The 21,621-nt window shown below is 41.3% G+C and overlaps 1 protein-coding gene across 13 annotated transcripts in view; it reads right to left on the reverse strand.

Annotated features, from left to right (window-relative positions):
- Window positions 1-21,621, reverse strand: part of ENOX1 (ecto-NOX disulfide-thiol exchanger 1) — a 366,745-nt gene that overhangs the window by 137,305 nt on the left and 207,819 nt on the right. For 12 of the 13 annotated variants that reach the window (XM_048926238.1, XM_048968963.1, XM_048925786.1 and 9 more), the window contains 2 exons: window positions 1,395-1,530; window positions 436-573 (listed from right to left, as the gene is read on the reverse strand). In XM_048926238.1, coding sequence (XP_048782195.1) covers window positions 436-573; window positions 1,395-1,404 — 148 coding nt within the window. In that variant the 5' untranslated portion in view covers window positions 1,405-1,530. Of the gene's footprint in view, window positions 1-435; window positions 574-1,394; window positions 1,531-19,003; window positions 19,281-21,621 lie in introns of those variants that run through there. The other variant, XM_048926149.1, reaches the window with a different exon arrangement.

The following is a 21,621-nucleotide window of genomic DNA, read 5'->3' on the forward strand; positions in this document are numbered from 1 at the left end:
ACCTGATGGGAAAGCTTTGCTTTACTAATATTAACTGAGTGAATGGGCTACATAATTTTCTACCGAATTAACGTAACTTCAAAATCCTTCTCCAGTCAGGAAGTCCCAAACCATGGTGTGCCTTAGCAGAACATCAAAAAGTCCTGCTTGAATGAAGAAACAGATTTTATGTGACCCTGATTCTGATCTTGACCCAGAATGAGGATCGATGTCTAATTTTGCCAGAGTTTTGGCTTTTCCACAAGGTTAAAATATGGTATAGATTTTACAACAACTACGAGAAGAGACTACTACACTGTATGCAATATTAATCATAGATAGTGTTTTCAGAATATGAAAAATAAATATAGCCTCAAAAATAATTCCAGATATTTTAAAAGAAGGCAAAGTCCATAGATTTTTGCAACAGACCTCTTCAATACAAAAAAATCTTACCTGTCACAAGCTGTTGTCCAGCTAGACCTACTGGAACCATCCCCAGGTTATTCATAGCTGTGGCCCAAGCTGTTGGATCAGTGACTGACATGTTCAGTTGCGTGGTATCTATAGCTATACTTCCCAAACCATCAGCTGCTGCAGGAGAAGAAACACATCAATATGACAGCATTTTTAACAAAGCGTTCAATGAAAATGAGATATCACCATTCTTTGGTTTCTTAATTATAGTTCACCTTTCAGAAGTTTCAGACAACACTGCTTGGCAAATCATAAAGATATTAGAAACATTCAACAGGCATAGAATGAAACATGAATGGTTCAAGCTGATTATATGGAACACTTTTTCACCAGGAGGAGAGTCGAGTGGTGGAACAAGCTTAACAGCCACCAACCTTTGTAGCTTTTGGGCCAAAACTTGATAAAGCCCTGAGCAATTGGTCTGATCCTACAGCCAGCTTTGCTCTGAGCAGAAGGTTGTACTGGAGACCTCCTGAGATCCCTCCTGTGCTGGATGAATTATCGTGTAGTCTTCTAATATAATTTGACTATATATAATCTGTGGTAAACTGTCAGAAAGCTGAGGACCAAACACATGTGAAAGAAAAACCTATTTTCCATGAGATGCATTTTATAGAGAATTTAAGAATATGTTAGCTCTGAATTAAAAAGAGGTCAAAGACAATGAATTCACCGTGGGAAACATCAAGTTTTGTTCTGAACTATGATTCTGTGATTCTGTGAAAACAAGAAAATTAACATTCATACGGTCAAAATCAACTGCCCGGGTTATGGGTTCCTGGGTTAGTGAAGGAAGAGAAGGTCTGATAGCTAAGGGAGGGTACCCTCCTGATTGTAAATCTCCAGGCACAAGGACTGATTTGTGCATCTCCCTCATCACAATGAACTCAGTTCATTCCCACTATTTTTTACAACCTATGCAGATCTGAGACACTTACCAGCAGCCATCGCTTTTTCACCAGTTCCTTTTGTTCCTGTTAGACTTCTTCAGCTAGCAATAATTTGCTACTGTCTTAGCAGCATCTTGAGATGGGATGTCATCGAACTCAGGGCCCACATACAGCTCATTAGGCTCTGAAAGAGAAAAGATAAAATCAGCCACCGAGTGCCACAACCAGAACATGGTTGTAGAACAACAAACAGCTTTGGGAAACCAACCAACAATGCTCCTGCTCATGTGCACCAGGCACCAGCCCCAGGCTCCCTGCATGCATTTCAGAGAGGAGTTTCAATGAACGCTCACCCTCACCCACTGAGCAAACAGTGCCACGCAGGAACCTGCCAAACCGTTTGCCTCTGACTGAAAAGCTCTTCAGAAATTTGGTCTTATCAGCAGCTACACAGCCTCCTCAGCATGAAGGCATCAGCTGAAAGAATGTATTTTAAGGGATAAAAATGTGATTTTTTTTTTTCTTTAACTGTTAACAATTAACAAGGAAATAGTCTCCTGTTCTGAAATGAAAAGTAAAAGAAATCCTGCACTGACTTTCAGAATGGAGCACGTAGAGATATGAAAATGTAAGAAAGCTTAGGTGAGCTGAGGATGATGCTGGCTCCTTGACTAGCAGTGTATCTTTGCCTCACAAAAGGTAGGGAGCTTGAGGTGGGAGTGGACCATCTGCTTCCAGCTAAAATGTGCTGCTTCCACCAGGTAGCTGTCAGACCACAAATTTTACATAATGGTTACTTTTTGCTGTTGCTGCTGTTTGCAAAGCTGCCACATCAGAGCAATGGACGTTATAAGGGAGGCTGGAGAGAGAACGAGGTGTGACCCAAAGCTGTGAGCTGACAGCACTACAGTAGAAGGAAGAAACACAGCAAGAATGCATAGGTATCCTCATGTCAGGTCTGTGTGCATTAGTTACACCTATCTGTTGGCCAAACTAGGGCTGCACTGTTTTCCTGGCTGTCCAGATGCCTAAAGGTCTCATATCTACAGCCTTTGGTACTAGTGAGTACACAGCTCAACCCCTGACCAAGTTTTCGGGCATTCATTAACACCAGGTAGGTGTCTCTTGTGGCAACAACTGAGTTGTCTTTTTAAAAAGCCCCTGAAAGTTCTTAATTATGGGGTTTCCAATATGCAAACCCCAAGAATTCATCTTTAGAAAAGAAGCAATTAAAGTGATTATGTGGTATTTTAGCTGAGCACCTCCCACGCTTTTCTTTTTTCATGTGATGTGCACAAAGTACAAGCTAGAAAGTTCTGTGTTGTTCCTTGACACTGTACAAATCACTTCATGGGGACAAGACCACATTAATAGCTGTAAAAGTGAAAAAGGAGCCAGGATCAGACAATGCTGAACTTCTTTTTCTTTTTGTATGTTGTAATTTTCAAATAACCAGCATAGGCCGGAAGCGTTTTGTTCAAATCTACAGTGGGTCTATTTAAAAGTCAATATTTATCAACTCTTATTATTCAAATTTGCAATTCCAATTCTTATGTGATCTCCACTATTCATTATACAGAGTATAAAATAATTTTATGATAAAATTAGCTGCTAAATAACATCTATAAACACCAAAAAACATTGAACGAAAATCCTCTGCAGGGAACACGATTAGCTTATGTTACTCTTGGCAAACCACTGGAGATTTATGTCAAGTTTTAAAAACTGGGTGTCTCCTGTTCAGCTCCTTAAATTTGCACTTAGCTCTTTCCACTCAGGCTATAAACTTCTGACTACAAAAAAATCTATTTCAAGGTTAGAGCAGCCTGAATTATTATTTGTCAATAAGATATTTCTCACATGGCACATCCACCTCCTTCCTCTGTGTTAATCATTTGCCACAGAATCGTGACTCAAAAAGATATGCTGTGCTCAGGGTGGGTCATCTGCAACCCATGGACCAGACCTTGCCTCTGGTGTGGCCCAGGGTGCCCTGTTGCTTTTCTCTTGTGACCAGGAGCCTTGTGCCTTGATGTAGGAAAGAACAGCTCAGAACTGTGATGATATGGTGATGAAATATATTCATACCTTGCCATGGGCTAACTTCTTATCCCCACAATGTGTCCTGAGGTGGGACTGCTACTCCATGGTTTCAGAAGATGACCTGCAGAGCCATCTCATACAGGCATGGATTATTGGGATAAGGGGCAAAATGTGGGTGTTGGGTTGTTTCCAACTGTTTTATTGCTTTATTATGTGTGTGTCGGGTGACATTACAAGGTCTGCTGCCAAATTTCACACTCTCTTCCCCCAAGCCCAAACAGAAGCCCTGTTAGCTCTCACAGAAATGGGAACTGGTCCATAAAGACTCTGGGCTAGACAAACACATCTAATGAGGACTAGTAAGTGACTTCTTTTGCATTTGCCTTCTACCAAGTTGTCCACATACTTCAAACTTTGTTATGTTTTCATGAATTAGCTACAGGCATTTCTTAAAGTCCTTGCAAAGGACAAAGAAAACAACACCACAAACATGGGATTATTTGTGACTCCCCTATTGTTCTATGCCATCAGCTCTGCCCAATTGGCCATGACAGTCTTTGCTCAGAGTGCTCTCATAGTCTCACTGGATCTGGACAGCTTTTCTTTCTCCCAGGCCATCAGGGCTGCAGGATCTGGATGCACTGCAGGCTGAACCAGGGGGAAAAAAACATAAAGAGCACGTGAGCACCCTAAAGTAGAACTAGTCCTGTCTAACCAACTATTGCTGCAGGCTATTTTGTCAGTAAAAGAGAACTGAAAAACAAGCATAAATGGACTTATGAACAATGAATAATCTACAGCAAGCTGCAGGCAGAACTAATCCTACCTCCTGACTGTGAAAACAAGCTCACTTAAAGCAAAGAAAACTAACTGTGAAGATCTCTTCCACCAACAACACACAGATTACATTAACAGAGAGCAACATAATACAGCTAAAATAACGTTACAGGAACTTCACACCTTATTTAGACTCAACGTTTAGCTTCCGTTAAGAAACTTCTGAAAATCCTATGGGGGAAGGGGATTCATTTACGTTTAAAATAAAATTGGGCAAATTTCAGCATTTCTTCATATGGCCCAGATGCTGTACTTTTATATTCTTCATGACGCAGGAAACAAAACAAGCCAAAGAAACAAACAAACACTCTAGGTCATACAAAGATTAAGTGATGTACAAAGAGTAAGTACATGCTAGGAAATACATCTGCTAGTGAAGATTCTTGCTTTCTTAAAAACAAAAGAAATCACTGTGACAGTCGTTAAATGAGAAAGAGAGCGCAAGCTTATGCAGCCACTCTCTGTGAGGTATTAATCAATCAGGTATTAATCAACACCATCTTCCTTACATCACACTTTTAGATAGCCTTCTTAATCTATAAATCATTAGGAGTCCTGTGGGAATTAATGACACGAAGATATATGTGAAAGAAATCTGTGTTCCTAAATACATGTGTGTGTGGGAGCAACTCTATTCCATGGAGTAACTTGAAAAAGCAAATAAAGCCAAAATCCTCACTTACAGGAGAAAATGTGCAAAGTCTTCTGTGTGCTTAAGGTTCAGAGGTGGCAGGGGCATTCCTATAAACTTTTCTTCTTGAAACCTTCTGATTAACAGATTTCTAATGCAAAACACTGTAAAATGATTCCCAGGAATGCTTTTTGTGGCCTCTCTTTTTGCAGATGCAGTGCAAGTACCTTGGATGGTAGATTTTGTGAGACATTTAGACTTTCCTCAGACAGGTTGTCAGGAAGATAAAGCACTCTCAAGTCCATACCAATGAGCACTTCTCAGTCATAGCAGTCATAGCAGATTGCACTTAGTACGCATATTTTATACCAGGCAATTAAATGCAGTTACCCAAATGAATACAGAAGTCGGTTATATATTGTGCATCAATTATCACAGGCGATGAATGCTGTGAGACAAAGAAATTAACACAACATAAAACTAATTCAATAACACAGCAGATTGCTAAGTTAAAATCCTACCCTTTAGATATCCGTAACACCACAGAAAATGAATTACGACATGGAGTGAAGCTGATTAAATGCACCATGCTAACGAGGCTATGTGGAGTGCTGGGTGAGAAGACAGCCCCAGGATGCACGGAGGAGGTTCTGCGTATTACTCTGACACCGACCTGCTTGGTGACCTTGAGTCATTTTGCCTCTTTGTCTCATTTTAGTGACCACTAAAACCTTCAAGGAAAAGTCTGATCCCATCAACCTTTTGAAACCTGAGTCTACAAGCTGCAAAGACATTAAATAATACTGGTGCCAGTTCTCAATACAATGCACATGGACAGCGGTGATGTGGTATCTTGTTATATCTGGCAAGTTTTTCACTTCTTACAAGAACATGTGCAAAACGTTTGTTGCTGCTGACTGTGATTCATAGGACATGGTCATAACGTTGGTCACACTCCACCTGACCTGTCAAAGTACAGGTCATTTAGGCTAGCTCCAGCTGTATTCTGAAATATGTCAAGTGTTTGTGCTGGAACATCCCTGTGTTTTCACTTCTAGAGATGCTGAAAGGACCCCCAATAGAGAACAAAGAAAAATGAAGACAAGATAGGCAAGGATTTGATGAGAATCCTTGTTCGCATCCTCCTGACCATCTCTGGATGAAGAACACTGTGGGTAGTAGCAATGAACGTGATATGTTTTTAGCATGGTTATCCTGCCTGGAATGCATGCAAAGAAAGAACATATCCAATGTGACTCTAAAGATGGCTTTAAAAGAATCATAGAATCACAAAATAATTTGAATTGGAAGGGAATTTTAAAGGCCATCTGGTCCAACTTCCCTTGCAGTGAACAGGGACACCTGCAGCTAGATCAGGTTCTCAGAGCCTCCTCCAGCCTGACCTAGAATGCCTCCAGGGACAGAGCATCCACCACCTCTCTGGGCAACCTATGCCAATACTTTACCTATAACGTTGCATATGCATCATATGACAAAGGGGAATTGTCTCACGTTTTTGCATGGTTAATGATATTTTAAGAGATAAAGAAAACCCTCTCCTAAATTCCAAACTGAAGGAGAAGAGTCTTCAAGCTAGAATTTGCATGAAGCATTTACAAATCCAATAAATAAAATAGGTGAGGTATCAGAACATTTTGGAAGATGTCTTATTTTCTGGGATGCAGCCCTAACTTAGGTAGATAATGTGTTCTCCAGCCTTCTGCAGCTCAATCAGAGAAAGGTCAGTTGTTTTCCAGTGTTTCCAGGGAGTCACCTTATTTATCTGGCTTTGTCAGTCAGTCTTCCTCCTAAAATTCCTCCTATGATTTCCTATGATTTCCTAAAATCCTCCTGTGATTTCTGTGATTCAAACCAAAAGCAAAGACTGATTTTGCAGGAATTGGCACTTTCCTTAACAGAACAGCTTTATTAGACACAAGTCAGTGAAAATAAGCATGGTCCTACCCTTAGTACCTAAATGGGATCCTGGCTATGTGTTCACTTACATAATACTTCAGATTTTTTGTACTGTGAATGAATTGTAACACCTATGCTCATTCTAGATTGTGCCACTAAAAAACAACACTGTCATCTTATAAACTTACAAAACATATTCTGTGGCATTAGAGATTTCACTTTTCAATATGTAACACCAGATATGTATGTTTTGACATGTTTACAAAGGATCCTCTCCACCAATTCTCACTGAAAAACAGTTAATGGGTAAATCATGGCTATAGTGATAGGACTATGACAACTTAGAGAAAATAATATACTTACAGTTTAAATTCAACAAATTTAATGTGCACAAAACATTTTCTGTAAGAACAGCTCATCCAAGATGCTGCATTACTAAATCCTCTGCCCCAGCACTTTTTGAAGATAATACATAGAATGCACAAAACCCAGATTTCCCTCGGAAAGCAGAACACTGAGTTATTTCAGTAGTAAAAAAAATTAAAACAGAAGTCTCCTAGATAAACAGGTGTGCTATCACAATGCTTGTTGAAGGTCACCCAGTAATATTTCATGCTAAACCCCGATCTTCACTGGCATCACAGAGCAAAGTCTTAGCAAGTTATAAACACACTTTCTCTTTTGTGTACTTAAGCAGCTGCAGTCTGAACATGCTGAAGTCTATAAATAACAGAATCTGGAGGCACATTAAGCAAAGCATTATAGAAGTCCAGCTTAGTGATAAAAAAGCATATGCAGTACCGAAATCATCTGGATGAAAAAAAAGAGAAAGCAACTTCTCTAGCTCACAGTGCAGGCATAGCCATCATAAACCCAAGTCTGATTACTACTCAAACACAAAATGCCATTGTGAATTGCTGATTGTGCCTCCATCTCTCACTCTGTCTGATTTGAAAATGTGAATCACTTGCTTCACATTTAAGAGGACAGTTGCCTCTAAAACCAACCTTTCCTTATCCATTTTGCATTTTAAGAATTTATTATGGCAAATAAAATATTTTAATTACTAACAACAGTATTTTAAAATTAGTCCTTGTATCATTCTCTTTTCTACTAAATGCCATCACCTGCTTTAGCAGCATGACATCCCACCACTGCACTTCAGACAGAAGGCATCCAAAGCATGTCTTGAGCAAACAGACTTCAGTAATTTTGCAGGACGGCTGAATACTAAAATCACAGAATTGCAGTGGTTGGAAAGGACCTCAAGAAATCACTGAGTCCAACCCCCTGCTAAAGCAGGTACCCTACAATAGGTCACACAGGTAGGCATCCAGATGGGTCTTGAATATCTCCATAGAAGGAAACTCCACCATTTCTCTGGGCAGCCTGATCCAGGACTCCATCACCTTTACTATAAATAAGAAGTCCTTTGCATGTTTGCCTAGAACCTCCTGTGTTCAAGTTTTAGGCAATTAGTCCTTGTTCTGTTTCAGCCTCATCTCATCATTTGCCTCCTATCTCCCTTCAGATATTTATAGACATTAATCAGATCCTCCCTTAGTCTTCTAACCTGAAGAGACCCAGGTTACTCAGCTTTTCTTCATACAGGAGATGCTCCATGCCCTTTATCATCTTTGTGGCCCTCTACTGGACTCTTCCTAGGAGATCCCTATCTGTTTTGAACACAGTATTCTAAACGTGGCCTCACCAGGGCAGAGTAGAAGAGGAGGATCGCCTCCCTCAACCTGCTGGCCACATTCTTTTTTATGTTCCCCAGGATATCATTGGTCTTCTTGGCCACTGCTGACTCACGGTCAACCTGTTGTCCATTGAAACACACAGTCCATCCCTCTCTAGTAGGTCATCCCCTAATTTGTATTGAAGCATATGGTTATTCCCCTCCAGGTCCTAGAATGCCTCCTTGATGTCACAAGGCACCTGCAGCAGTCATTATACATGCATTATACACTCTGTTTCTTCTCTCTTTGGGCTTGATGGAACACCTACACAAATGTGCCAAACATCACATTCCTTTTCCACTCTAGCCTCCTACCTGGTACTTAACTAATGGTACTTCAGGCAGGTGCAATACAAAGGGCTGTTTTACTAAAAAAAGAAATTCAGGAAGAGGAAAAAATGGAAAAACTCTGGGGTGCCCTTCCAGGAAGAACACTGTAACTTACTCTCATGCCACCTCCTGAAAACGGGCAGTTTGATGGGTAAGCCCTACCTGTGAAAGGCTTCCAAGGATTGCATCACACAGTCCACCAGAGTGAGGCAGGAAATCCTTGATACTGAATTTCCAAATGGAAAAATGCTGCTCTCCGAGCACAAGAAGACCAGAAGACAGTTGAGTTTCATATGGCAATATTATGTATGGAAAATCTATTTTAAGTAACTTTTTAAAAGTTTCTAGAACACATTCATTATCATTTTTCTTTTCCTCCACAGGCTGTATAATTCAACTCCTGTCTTCTCAGGCAATTTCATGGAAAAAAATATCCTTGTCAATCAAAGCATTTTCATATTTTTTAAATATGCTTTTATTGTTGCACCAAATTGTGACAAAAGTTAACATCTGAATGTCCTTGCTTAAGTGCCTGGGGTGACCTGCAGAGCACTTTTGTACAACATAATAAAGCAATCAATATTTTATGTAAGACCACCACATATTCTCTCAGTGACATGCTAAGTGAAACGCTGGAAGAGAGGTTTAGCCTTGTTTTGTTAGTTCTAATTCAAGGTTTCAGGTGATAAATTCTTCTTACTAGAAAAACACACTATCTCTTCTATCAAACTATATCTTTCCTCTCTCCAAAAGCAGCCATCATTACTTAGAACATCACACTCAGGATCTTTTTTTCCAACTATAAGCTCTGAATTGTGCTCCCTGGTCTCATTTATCTTGTATTCCTTCCACTCCTCTTTGTGTGTCGCCTGTTCTTCTCCATTTACCTCAGAATTTTCCTCTTTGATTTTCCTTGATTTCTTCTTTTTGTTTGTTTCCACCCATTGAGTTCATGCTTTGCCTTATAACAAAGGCACGTTTCTTGCCCAAGTCTGCCCTGGGACATTCCCTCATCCAAATATCTCTTCGCTACGCAGGATCAGTATAATCCATTATACTGCTGTTTCAGTTACAGAAGGAAGGATTAATCTCACCGTGTCTGGGCCCTGGGCAGCCTGGTCTAGTATTAGATATGGATGTTGGTGGCCCTGCCTGCAGCATAGGGGTTGGATTTTGATGACCCTTGAGGTCCCTTCCAACCAAAGCCATTCTATGATTCTATGATTCTATGTCTATACAGATGTCTATATCCGAACTGTCTTGACACCACCAATTCCAACAGTAAGAACCAGGTGTTCTGATTCAGGCACCTACCTCACCATGCAGTGAAACACACTTCAGAGATGCTCCTCTCCCTTTTTGTCTAGAAACTTACACTTTAGCTTTGAGTATGGATATTTGCTTCAGACACCCATTGGTTAGATACCAATGAGATAAGAGGATCTAGGTCAAGCAGGACTCAGCCCCAGGGGACACAACTCCTGCTCCCATCCTTTGCCTGTTTGGTAAGTCCAGCACAGCGAGGCTCAGGAGAACAGAAATCATGAGTCAGCAAGCAGTAAATATGAGAAAGTCCCTCTATATAGACACATACATATATTTAGAAAGAGAGATGACTTTCTGATTTTTTTTCCTGCCTGTCCCCAGTGAATATGCCAACACATGACTATCAGTGTTTGACAACGGGAACTGCCCACTCATACACACTTCCTACTACTGTGTTGTCCTACATCTGTCTGTTCTCTGGAGAGAGAACTCATTCTGCCCCTTTTCTTCCTACTTGCAAATGAATCCTACCTCCTCAGCCCTATTTCTTTCTCTGACACTTAACTTCTTTGCACCTCACAGCTCCCATCTTAAAAACCAGTGTGTGATCACACACCCCTTTCAGCAACCAGGGTCCCCTTATTTACAGACATCAGCCTCAATCAGGCAGCAAATGGCTTTATCTTTTGTTTTGGAGCAGCAGTCCTCAGTGAATAGATGGTGACAACAGCTGTGTGGACTTTCACTACGTTCTTTTGCTTCTCCCATCCTGGTTATTCTAGGTAAATAAGACGAACCAAGAAGGTTTTCCACTCATCTCAGGGTACAGCAGAGCTTCCAGCCTCTTTGTGCTTCCTCGTACCCATTAGCTTTCAGCAGAGGCTGAATTACATTGCAAAGCGGAGCCAGGAATTTCTGCCCATTTTCTGAACAATTATGTGTGGAATCACCAAGAAGTTACTACAGGGCTGCAAAAAGGAATATCACGTACTCTATTTGTGTGGTTTTTTTTTTCACAGGACACTTGGACACCCTCTTCCACTGAGGGAGAGTCAATCCCATATGTAACATGAGATAGGATCAGGAGAACAGCAGCAACTGTGGTAGAATCAAGCTACAAAAAAAAACACATTGGGAATTTTTTCCTTTGTAACAGGCTGCCTGGGGTGGGGGCAGATGGGGCTCCAGCTGCAGATCATGCTGGGTATGATGGTGCTAAAAGCCCTCCCTCCTGTCAGCTCATTCTGCTGTACCTTTGGTGGCTAACAACCTCCTCAACTCCTTTCCCTCAAAATGCTGTCTCATGCATGTTTACCATTTTCAGTTATAAATCTTCAGGGCAGGAAATCATGTGGATTTTCCTTAAGCAGGTCTAAAACCTACTAGAGCCCTGGCACTCCTTGTTCTGTCACTGGGCTGATGTTGGCTTCAGCCAGGAGCCCCCACAGGAATGCCTGTGAGCCCCAGCTTCATGGGCAAGGCCACTCAACTGCCAGTTTCTACACCTCATGTAGCAGGCTTTCAGCAGTTCAGGCATTTAAGATGCAATTGTGACAAAAAAGCAGGAATACTGATGATGATAACATCCTCCTCCTCCCCGTGCAAGCCTTCCACCCCTGTCACATTGCTAATAATCCTTAATAAACTCTTCCTTTAATAAACTCACCCTTTTCCAAAGTCTTATGCATTTATCTGTCCTGTCTTATTTGAACTGTGAACTCTTCAGGGTAGAGAATTTGCCTTTATCTGTGGTGGCAAAGTACACTGTAAATTTATTGCAGTTTATAAGCATTTTCTAATAACAAGGGCAATAACAACACATTTACTGTAATACAATATTTCCAGCCTTCTCTGTACAATCAGGGAAGTCTTCCCTGTACAACCCAAAGTCAACAAGAAGACCAAAGGTTTGCAGAAACCTCTAATTGTGAAGCAGAAGCCATGAAGTCGGTGTGTGAAACTTTAGTAAATTAGTTACTTATATTCATAAATAGCATTTGTTGCTGCAGTAAAAATCACTGCAAATTGGCCCTCTGGAAAACATAAAGCAGAATGTAACCAGTGTAAACTAGTGGAACACTGCTTAAGGTGTATTATGAGGGTCACAGATGGCCTGCTAGTTACTTTTTAAACAAATGCAATGTTAGTACTTCCACTGTGACATTATGAATAAAGAATTTGGCCTGTAGCTATGAATATGGCAACTGATGGCTTTGGACTTGTTTGCTTATATTGTCATCCGGCAAATTTCTGCCCTGTGCTCATCTGGGACCAAATCTTTACTTCATCCCTTGAACGTGCAGGGGACACAGCCAGTGTAGCCAGGGTGCAGCGGGAGGCAGCAGTTCCCCCAGCATAGCTGGATGGCCACTACTCAATAGTCTTTCTATAGCAGCACCAAGCCCTCGTGGCACACATGAGAGGCACTGGGGCAGTGTCCATGCTTTTTCAGCACCATCTCTGCTCATGTGGTTTGTTCTGTTTTAAGCTTAACCAAGGTGTCATATTAATCACAGTAACTGTGATGATGCAGGAGATCAAACCAACTGCAGCATAGACTGTCCTTGTTTGTCCAGGTGAAACTATATTAGATGCAAAGCAGCTGCACACAGAGAGAAAACCCCATTCTTTGAATTTACTGTCTAGGTAGACAACATTTTGTGGGACTGGTGTATTTCTGTCTAAAACACATGGCTTAATTTAGGAGAGCCTGTATGACACTAGTGGCCTTTGACATGTAAGTGGACAGGTGAAATGACCTCCATGTACCTTCTTGCCTGAAGCTCAGTGCAACAGCAAATAGAGCAGTTTGAATGGGTTCCATTTGTTATTCTTTTAATTGCCCGCTAATAATTCTTTCAGTGGGGAAGAATAATAGTGCTTTCTATCTCTATGTATCTTCTAAAATACCCTAAATTGCAGTTCAACTGAAACAAATAAGGGGTCTTCTGTCCTTTAGAAATAGAAAAGCAAGTGGATGAGGATACCATTCCTCATACAGCTCTGCAACAAACTTTGGGAATGTCTTTTAAACTGCCTTTGCCTTGACACCCCCAACCCATGAAATGGAGTGACAATACTTTCTTTACTCTGCTAATTTTGCTTAGTCTGGCTGTTCTCTGCTTATGGGGTATATCCAGCATCACAGGACCATTAACTGTGCCTGTGAATAACACAGGATTGCATTACCTTGAAGAATACCTTGATACGGTGGAAGGAAGGGATGCCATTCAGAGGGACCTCGACAGGCTGGAGGGCTGGGCTCGGGTGAACCTGATGAGGTTCAACACGGCAAAGTGCAAGGTTTTGCATTTGGGCCAGAAGAACCCCAGGCACCTGTACAGGCTGGGAGGAGCGGTCCTTGAGAGCAGCTCGGCAGAGAAGGACCTGGGGGTCCTGATGGACGAGAGACTGAATATGAGCCAGCAGTGCGCTCTGGCAGCTCGAAAGGCAAATGGGATCCTGGGCTCCATCAGGAGAGGGGTGGCCAGCAGGGACAGGGAGGTGATTGTCCCTCTCTACTCGGCTCTTGTGAGGCCCCATCTGGAGTACTGTGTCCAGGTGTGGAGCCCTCAGTACAAGAAAGACATAGAGATTTTGGAAAGGGTCCAGAGGAGGGCAACTAAGATGATCAGGGGGCTGGAGCACCTCCCCTATGAGGACAGGCTGAGGGAGTTGGGCTTGTTCAGCCTGGAGAAGAGAAGGCTGCGGGGTGACCTCATTGCAGCCTATCAATACCTGAAGGGAACCTACACCCAGGAGGGGAGTAAACTCTTCAAAAGGGCTGACGACAGCAGGACTAGGGGAAATGGTTTTAAGTTGAAGGAGGGAAGATTTAGGTTAGATGTTAGGGGGAAGTTCTTTACTAGGAGAGTGGTTAGGCCCTGGAACGGGCTGCCCAGGGAGGTTGTGGATGCCCCGTCCTTGGACGTGTTTAAGGCCAGGTTGGACGGGGTCCTGGGCAACCTGATCTGAATATGTATGTTGGTGGCCCTGCTAGGCAGGGGGGTTGGAACTACATGATCCTTGGGGTCCCTTCCAACCCGGGTGATTCTGTGATTCTGTGATTCTGTGTGAATATTATTTCCTAGAAGCAATTAAGCAAAAGCAAACTAGAACATACAAACAAGAGATAATGCAGGACATTAGGAAGTATTACTTTTCAGAAAGGGTGGTCAGGCACTGGAATGGACTGCCCAGGGAGGTGGTGGAGTCACCGACCCTGGGGGTGTTCAAGGAAAGACTGGATGGTGTGTTGAGGGACATGGTTTAGTGGGAGCTATTGGGAATAGGTGAACGGTTGGACTGGATGATATTTTAGGTCTTTTCCAACCTTGGTGATTCTATGATTCTGTATAAACATATACACATATTTAATGGAATCTCTATCTGAATGTGGAGAAAATGGCAAGTTCCCTTTAAAAGAACTTGCAATGAAATTCACACTCTGTCAGGTGTAAATTACAGCCTGAATCTCATCTTGTTCTATCTACAGCCTCTTTCTTAGTCATGCATAGCAGCAGCGTACAAAAATATTTCCCGCATGTGATCAAGCAAGCATGGGCACATAAGATGCAAAGAAAATACGAAACTTTAGAAGAATTGTTTACTGGGATCCTAAAAGAAAATGGAAAATTTGTAATCACACCCTTTCTCAATCAGATAATTGATTTACAGTAAGGATGCTTGGGAACGCAGTTCTAATAGATCTATGCAAGTATTTCCCTGAGGAACTTAAAGGGAATAGAAGTAGCTAGAAAGAAATGAAAAAAAAAAAAAAATAGCCCAGGAAAATTACTGTATTCTGTAATCAGAGACACAGTAGATCACTTGAATTAAATTCTCATTGTAATAGAGCTGCTCAGTAGAATAGCATGGGAGATACGCTTTTCATATTTTTTCCCACTGTTTTTATACAATACCTTCTGAATGCATACACTTCTTGACATCTAATAGATAATTATGGGCAAATATCTGTATGCCATACCAAAATCTGCAGACAGACAGTTTTATCTGTGCTCCTCTTTGAAATGGTGAACTCCTCCCTGAGTCCCATGGGTTAGTGACATTGCAAAGTGCATCAGTGACACACAGTAAAGCATCACCAGGTTCGGGAAGAGTCACCAGATGGAGCTGTAGCACATTGCTGTTAGTGCATATTTCAGGGTGCAAACAAGATTTCAGCCTTTGTAGAAATGCAAAGTTGTTAATCAGTTAAAATGCAATCACAGAATCATACAATCACATGAGTTGGAATGGAACCTCTAAAGATCATCTAGTCCAAAGCCCCCGCAATGAACAGACACCTACAGATAGATCAGGTGCTCAAAGCCTCATCCAGACTGACCTTGAATGTGTCCAAGGATGGGGCATCAACCACCTCTCTGGGCAACCTCTTCCATGGCCTCACTATCCTTATAAAAACTTTACCTTATGTCCACTCTAAATCTTCTCTTAGTTTGAATCCATTTCCCCTTGTCCTATCAAAAAAAAATGTTGTTACTCTTCTTTAGGACAACTGTGGCTGGCAGAAAGGGGTAAACATATTCAGTATCATTACATACTCAGGAATGCCTGGGCTAGGAGATTCTCTTTAAGTTGTCAGTTCCCCTTTTCTCAGGAATAGTTTAAAAAGTCTTCATTGATAAGTGACTTACAGACAGATTACCAGTTTGAGAAGTCCTGATGTGTGCCACAGCTCAGAGCAGAAGCAACAATTTCAAGGTGTTTATCGAAGCACTTCCTCAGGTTACTCAAGTTAAAATTTTGCTTGATAAGTGCATGATTAAAATGGACTCATGTGGTTTCCCAGTGACTGAAGAGATGCCATAGCAGCTACAAGTTGACTATAGATTCTCTGAAGAATGTGCAGATAAGCTGCAGATTATTTCATTTTCTCTGCTACAGACCTTGCACTTCCTAGGATAAAGTGATAAAAATTTTACCCTTGGTTTCCTTCTCATCCACATCCGGGCCAGTAAATTACCCTTAGCTAGGGATCATGCATGTTTCTAAGTGGGTTTTATTAGAGGAAAGATCTATATTCTGTCTCATCTCAGTTATACTAAGATTCATGTATGCAGATCCATCACTGAGAATGGCCTGGCCTCTGTTATCATTAATTGAAGCATATTAAGAGACTTGGCAGAAAAAAAAAATCCAAATTTGAAATGTCAAGAGACAGATCCATCTAGTTTCACATCCTGTTGTTATAATATACCTTAATTACAGTTAATTAGGAGATATTGTTCCTGGTGGAAGAGCATCTGAGGCAGCTTTTGTGGGTGATTAAACACTGAACAGGATCGGATACATTTGTTGAATGCAGGATCTGTTTATTATGAGTTTACATACATCTCCATCTAGAGTATCGTTTCTGTTGCATAGCAAAACAAAAGAAAGTCACAGGCCAAAAATATTTCCCTTGTTTCATCATGCTTTCAAATTCCCAGCTGTCTTCTTAAATTTTTTCTGCTGCTGGCCCCTTAGGACTCTATAGCATGATCCAACTCCCACTGAAGTCAATCAGAGCCTTCTCAGTTTGCTTCAGCTGAGCCACATCAGATCCAAAATGAACAGCAGGTAGGGAAAGGGGCTGATGGAAAACAACAGGTACGTGTATGGACTTCTGGGGAAACACAGTGTGGTTGGACACAGTGTCACTGAGGGTTCTGATACCATTTGTAAAAGAGCAATCTTTGATTTGTTGGAGGTGTGTGATTAGCTGGAATCCTTTCCTCGTACGGCATGAAACACCAAAAGTGGAAATCCAGACTGAATGCATGAGCTCAACTTCTGCTAGCATCAATAAGATTTCTGCACACTCATCGATCTGTGACTGCATGTGACCCTGAAATATGTTTTGCTAGGATGCCTCAGATCATTGCTCATGCCTGGAATAGAAATGACAGGATTGGATTTATCACTGAAAAGTAAGCAGTGCATGTCTTCTGCCTGAAGGTTAACCAATTTAGCATTTGTTTAGTAATCTTTTTTTCTCACTTAAAGAAGAAGAAAGAAAGAGAAACACTATTGGTTGGATTACACATAAGAGAGAAAGTCTTGTTTGCTGTAAAATCCGTGCATACTGGATTCCAAAACACTCCTTTACTGTGAATGGCAATAACTGTGATAAAACATTTTCTATTTACTCTTTAGTGCAACTAAATTCTTTGGGCAGAGGATATTATTAAAAAAAAAACACCCAAAACTACTCTTTTAATGCATTTTTTCCATTCTCAGTGATGGATTTTATCTTTGATATGAGATCCAGCTATTTAACTAGCTCTCACCACTTCTCCCATGAATTGTTTATACAGCAACTTGGCAGCATCATTTGCATATCACAGGAAAGATCCCATTACATGTTCCCAGAGGTGCGGTTTCACCGGCTTTATCACTTTCTGCCACCTATGCATATCCCTGAAGCAGAGTGTCTGGTTAATCCAGAAAGGCATTTCTTGGCTGCCAAAGGTAATTAAACATTAATGGTGCAGCTACAAAACTTTCAGTCACTCAAAACTTATCTCTCCATTGTCTTCTGTAAATACAATACCTAAAAAAGATATTTATCTTTTCATGCAGATTTTCCTGCCATGAGAAGATCACAGAGTATTGCCCTTACTGTGTTCTACTCAGCTGTTGTAGGGTTCACCTGAAATAATTAGACAAGGAACAAAGACACAAAAAAAGAAAAGCTGAAAAGAAAGAAAACCTGTAAGCAGTGTAACTGCAAGAGAAGAGCTGAAGACTTGAGTCTGGACATTATGTTTCGCCCTGCAGATGGCTGGTCATGACTGATGGGGAGAATGGCTCAAACTGAGGGCTACTTTCTTGGTCATGAAAAGATCATGTTTAAATGTGCTCTAGATTATCCTTCACCCATTGCATGAAGCATGAAAAAGTGACAGAGAGATAAGTTCCATCCAGAGGAACTCTTATTCCAAGAACGTTCCCAGCAACACCAAAACCACAGAGGAGCACACAACAGAAAATAAGAGAAGCAAGATCCACATAGGCACCACAGTAAAACATCTACAAATTTCTCTGCAAAAAGCATTGTTGATGTCTCCCCTGTAGGCAGACTGGCAGACTTGTGCTTTCAAATAGTCAATCAACATGTATTTGGGAGAGACAAACACTGCAGGTACCAAATCCTGTTACCTTTGACTCTCCCTGTGCAAATCCATCTTGCAGTAAAAGTCTACATCCATGAAATTTCAGAAATGCAAACTCAGTTGGGGTGAAATTTGGAATCTGACGTGTAGTATAGGCTTACTACCAAAGCCACCTCAGAAAGTACTCCAAGGCAACGGGAGTAATGTCCATCAATATCTGCTCCTGCACCTTCCTCCCTAGCAATCTGACAAACACACAAAATCCCTAATGCCGCCAAAGGCTGGAAGGTAGAACAGGGGTTGACACACTGAAAAAACTAACAGGGTATTGAGTCAGCAGCCTTTGAGTCACAAAGTCAACCTCAGTGCACAGTGATTGAAACCTGTTATCCTCCCACAGCCTGGGACTGCGTTATACAGTGTGATTGCTGGCAGTCACAGTGACAGAGCGATAGGCAGTTTAAGCACAGCTGTCCCCTCAGGTCCAGGGACAGCCTGGTTGGCAGTCAGGAAAATGGGAGCTGCTCCTTCTTGTTTAAAAGAGAGCATTTAGTTTTCAAGCCTGTCAGCATGATCCTTTTTGAACACACTGTGTTTACTGACACGCCACCCCGACATTTTGGTTTAGTAGTACAAAGAGGGAAAAAAAAGAAGAAACAAGAGGTAAGGTTATAAAACCAAATATGATATTTTCTGCATTTCTCCCACTGAGTCCTGGAAGCTCAAAACACCGCAGCGCTGTGTCAGTGCATGAAAACCAAAAAATGGAACTGACCTGGGCTTCATGGTTCAAGTGTGCAGTGGCAGGGATCCCGGTACTACTTCCAAATTCAACACTCGAATAAACACAGTTGTAGTTTCCTGAAGTGGATGCTTTTAATGCAATCTGAAAGGGGTGAGAGAGAGGGCATGCTCCTGAAGCCTATATTTCTTAGGCAGAAACAACTCTGCCTGGAGAAAGCCAGTTTGTGATGGTTTGCTATTAAGACCGTATGGTAGACAGAGAGCGTCTTTGAGTTCACATACTTAACGCTCAGTGGTGTGTCTGCAGAATGGCAGGAAATAAACAGAGTGAGGTGGGGTTAACCAGAGACCTGCTGGCTAAGACCTACATGCCTAGGAGCAGGAGGAGGGGAGCTGTGAGGTCAGGTGCTGTTTAGTTATTAGGAATCAGCCACAGAGCTGCCAGGCACAGCAATATCTGTCACAACCTGTACCTCTTCCTATCAACATTCCACCACTTCTCCAATCCGTTTCCCATTTCATCCCAATTCCCTGTCAGGAAAGAGAAGTGATGTTCAAGGAGGGAGCAAAGGAGGGATGGAGCAGAACGTGGGCCACCCAGTCTGGATGTGAGGACAGCATGAGGGCAGGAAAGGCAGCTCAACATTGCATCTGGAGATATGCAGGGGAAAAAGGAGCAAAGCCAACCTTTAGAAGATCCCATTCAGTAAAAGGATATAGCAAACATTTGCTGGAAGATCTTCATAAGTGCCTACCTTGGCAGAAATCAGATAGTGGGGAACAGTCCGCTAGCAATCCTCTAAATAACTTTCCTCAGAGAAAGAAATGGGGCACTGTTCCTCCAAACCAACTTTGTAACAGAACTACTGAGAACTTTACTGGGAAAAACCCTTTGTAATGAGTAATCATACTATAAGGCATAGTGTATTGTTGCAGTTGCATACATTTGTTGTGTACAGAGTGTTCATAGATGCTAACCTGGCCAATTTCTTAACTCTTGATACTTATTTTATGCTTGTAAAATAAAATGGCATCATTCTATCTTAACTGGAAGAGGGAGTACATTTACAAATGGTGTAGAATTACTTGCTAATGCTATTAGATTTTCTGTATCTGCTTGTAGAAGGGGCAGGAGGGCGATGGATGAAGCTTTCCGTGTAAAACCACAAAGAAGAAAACCAGAAAGAAGGCTTTGTTTTTAGCATGTTTAAGCTGTTCAAATGACAGGAATTGGTTGCCTTGGAAGCAGATCTGCAGCTGAATGAAACCTTTCACCTGTCCAACATATGAGATATTTACTATCTGAGGGTGACCAGAGATTGAATAAAGCCAGACATACAATGCAAAAAACAGACCCTGGCTCATCCCCACCATGAATTTCACAAGTCCTCTGGCAGCCAGATTAGATTTGGCCACAGAGAGGGGGAAGTGGGTTCAATAGCAGTACTGGCTGTGAGAAGAAATAAATCACGTGTAAGTAACATCTTAACTTTGTATTCATTTCAGTAGGGTTCAGTACCCTGCTCAATAAAGCAGCAAACTGTTATAAAGTTCCAATTAGAGAGAGGAGCTCGCACACTTTAGATAATTATTTCTCCAATTAATTATTCTTGGCCACTTGTTTCCCCATAAAATTTGCCCAGTGTTTTTGCCTTGTGGAAGTTGTTTGATTTTTTTGTTGTTGTTGTTCTTTTTTTTTTTTCCTTTCCTTCTCTTTTGTGTGGGTTGGAATTAATTTATGATAGGACTGAAACTTGGCAGAGATCCAGACACAACAATCTGAAAAATGTTAGTACTAAAATTCAATGATGGGATTCCTGGTTTATTTTATCTCAGAGACTCCCTGAAAATTTTTGTCCGACACAATGGAGCACAGTAGATGCACAGGTGGGTATGTAATCCAGTTCACTCTATTTTTCAGGAAAAAAAGACTTCTGACATTTCAGTTGCTGCAGACATAACCCTGACTACGAACAAAAGCCAGATCCACTACTTAAGAACGTGATGTGTTTTTTTTTGCATAGCTGCTTTCAGCAGAAAATCATGTTTTACAAGAACCTTGACATTTTCGCCCTTTATTATATCCTTTTTTTTTTTTTTATCGGAAAATTCAGATTTCCAAGGCCTTTGGTGTCCTTACTATGGCTAGATATGTTTCATGCTTGCATTCAAGAGATGTTGAAATTGTCTAATTAAGATAAGAAGTAAAAATACAGATTGAAGTCCAAGGTTCTCATCTCCTATACTCTATCACAATAAAGTAAAATATTTGTGCTAACTCTATATGTATGTGTGTGCATGTGTAAACTGAAAAGTTGCAGAGAGTTAACATGCAATACCAAAATATCCTTCCAGTTCGTGCTGCTTCCTTATCACACTCCACTTGGCAATTTCATGAAGATTTTAGCAGTAAATATTGGAACAGATAACATCATTTCCAGGCAGGGCTGCAGGCTTCTGGGTGCTGCACAGAATTGATCTTGCACTTGCAATTAAGATGGAAGCGAGGTATAAACAAAATGGGAAGGGAAGGAAGAGAAGGAGAAGAAGAAGCAATAAGGTCCCTGAATGATGCTGTTGTACAAATCACCTCACTATGGCTAGAAACTAGCTATAGTTGGAGAGGGGGGTGGCCTCAAGTTGCATCGG

Source organism: Lagopus muta, chromosome 1, assembly GCF_023343835.1.
Source record: "Lagopus muta isolate bLagMut1 chromosome 1, bLagMut1 primary, whole genome shotgun sequence".
NCBI classification, from domain to species: Eukaryota; Metazoa; Chordata; class Aves; order Galliformes; family Phasianidae; genus Lagopus; species Lagopus muta.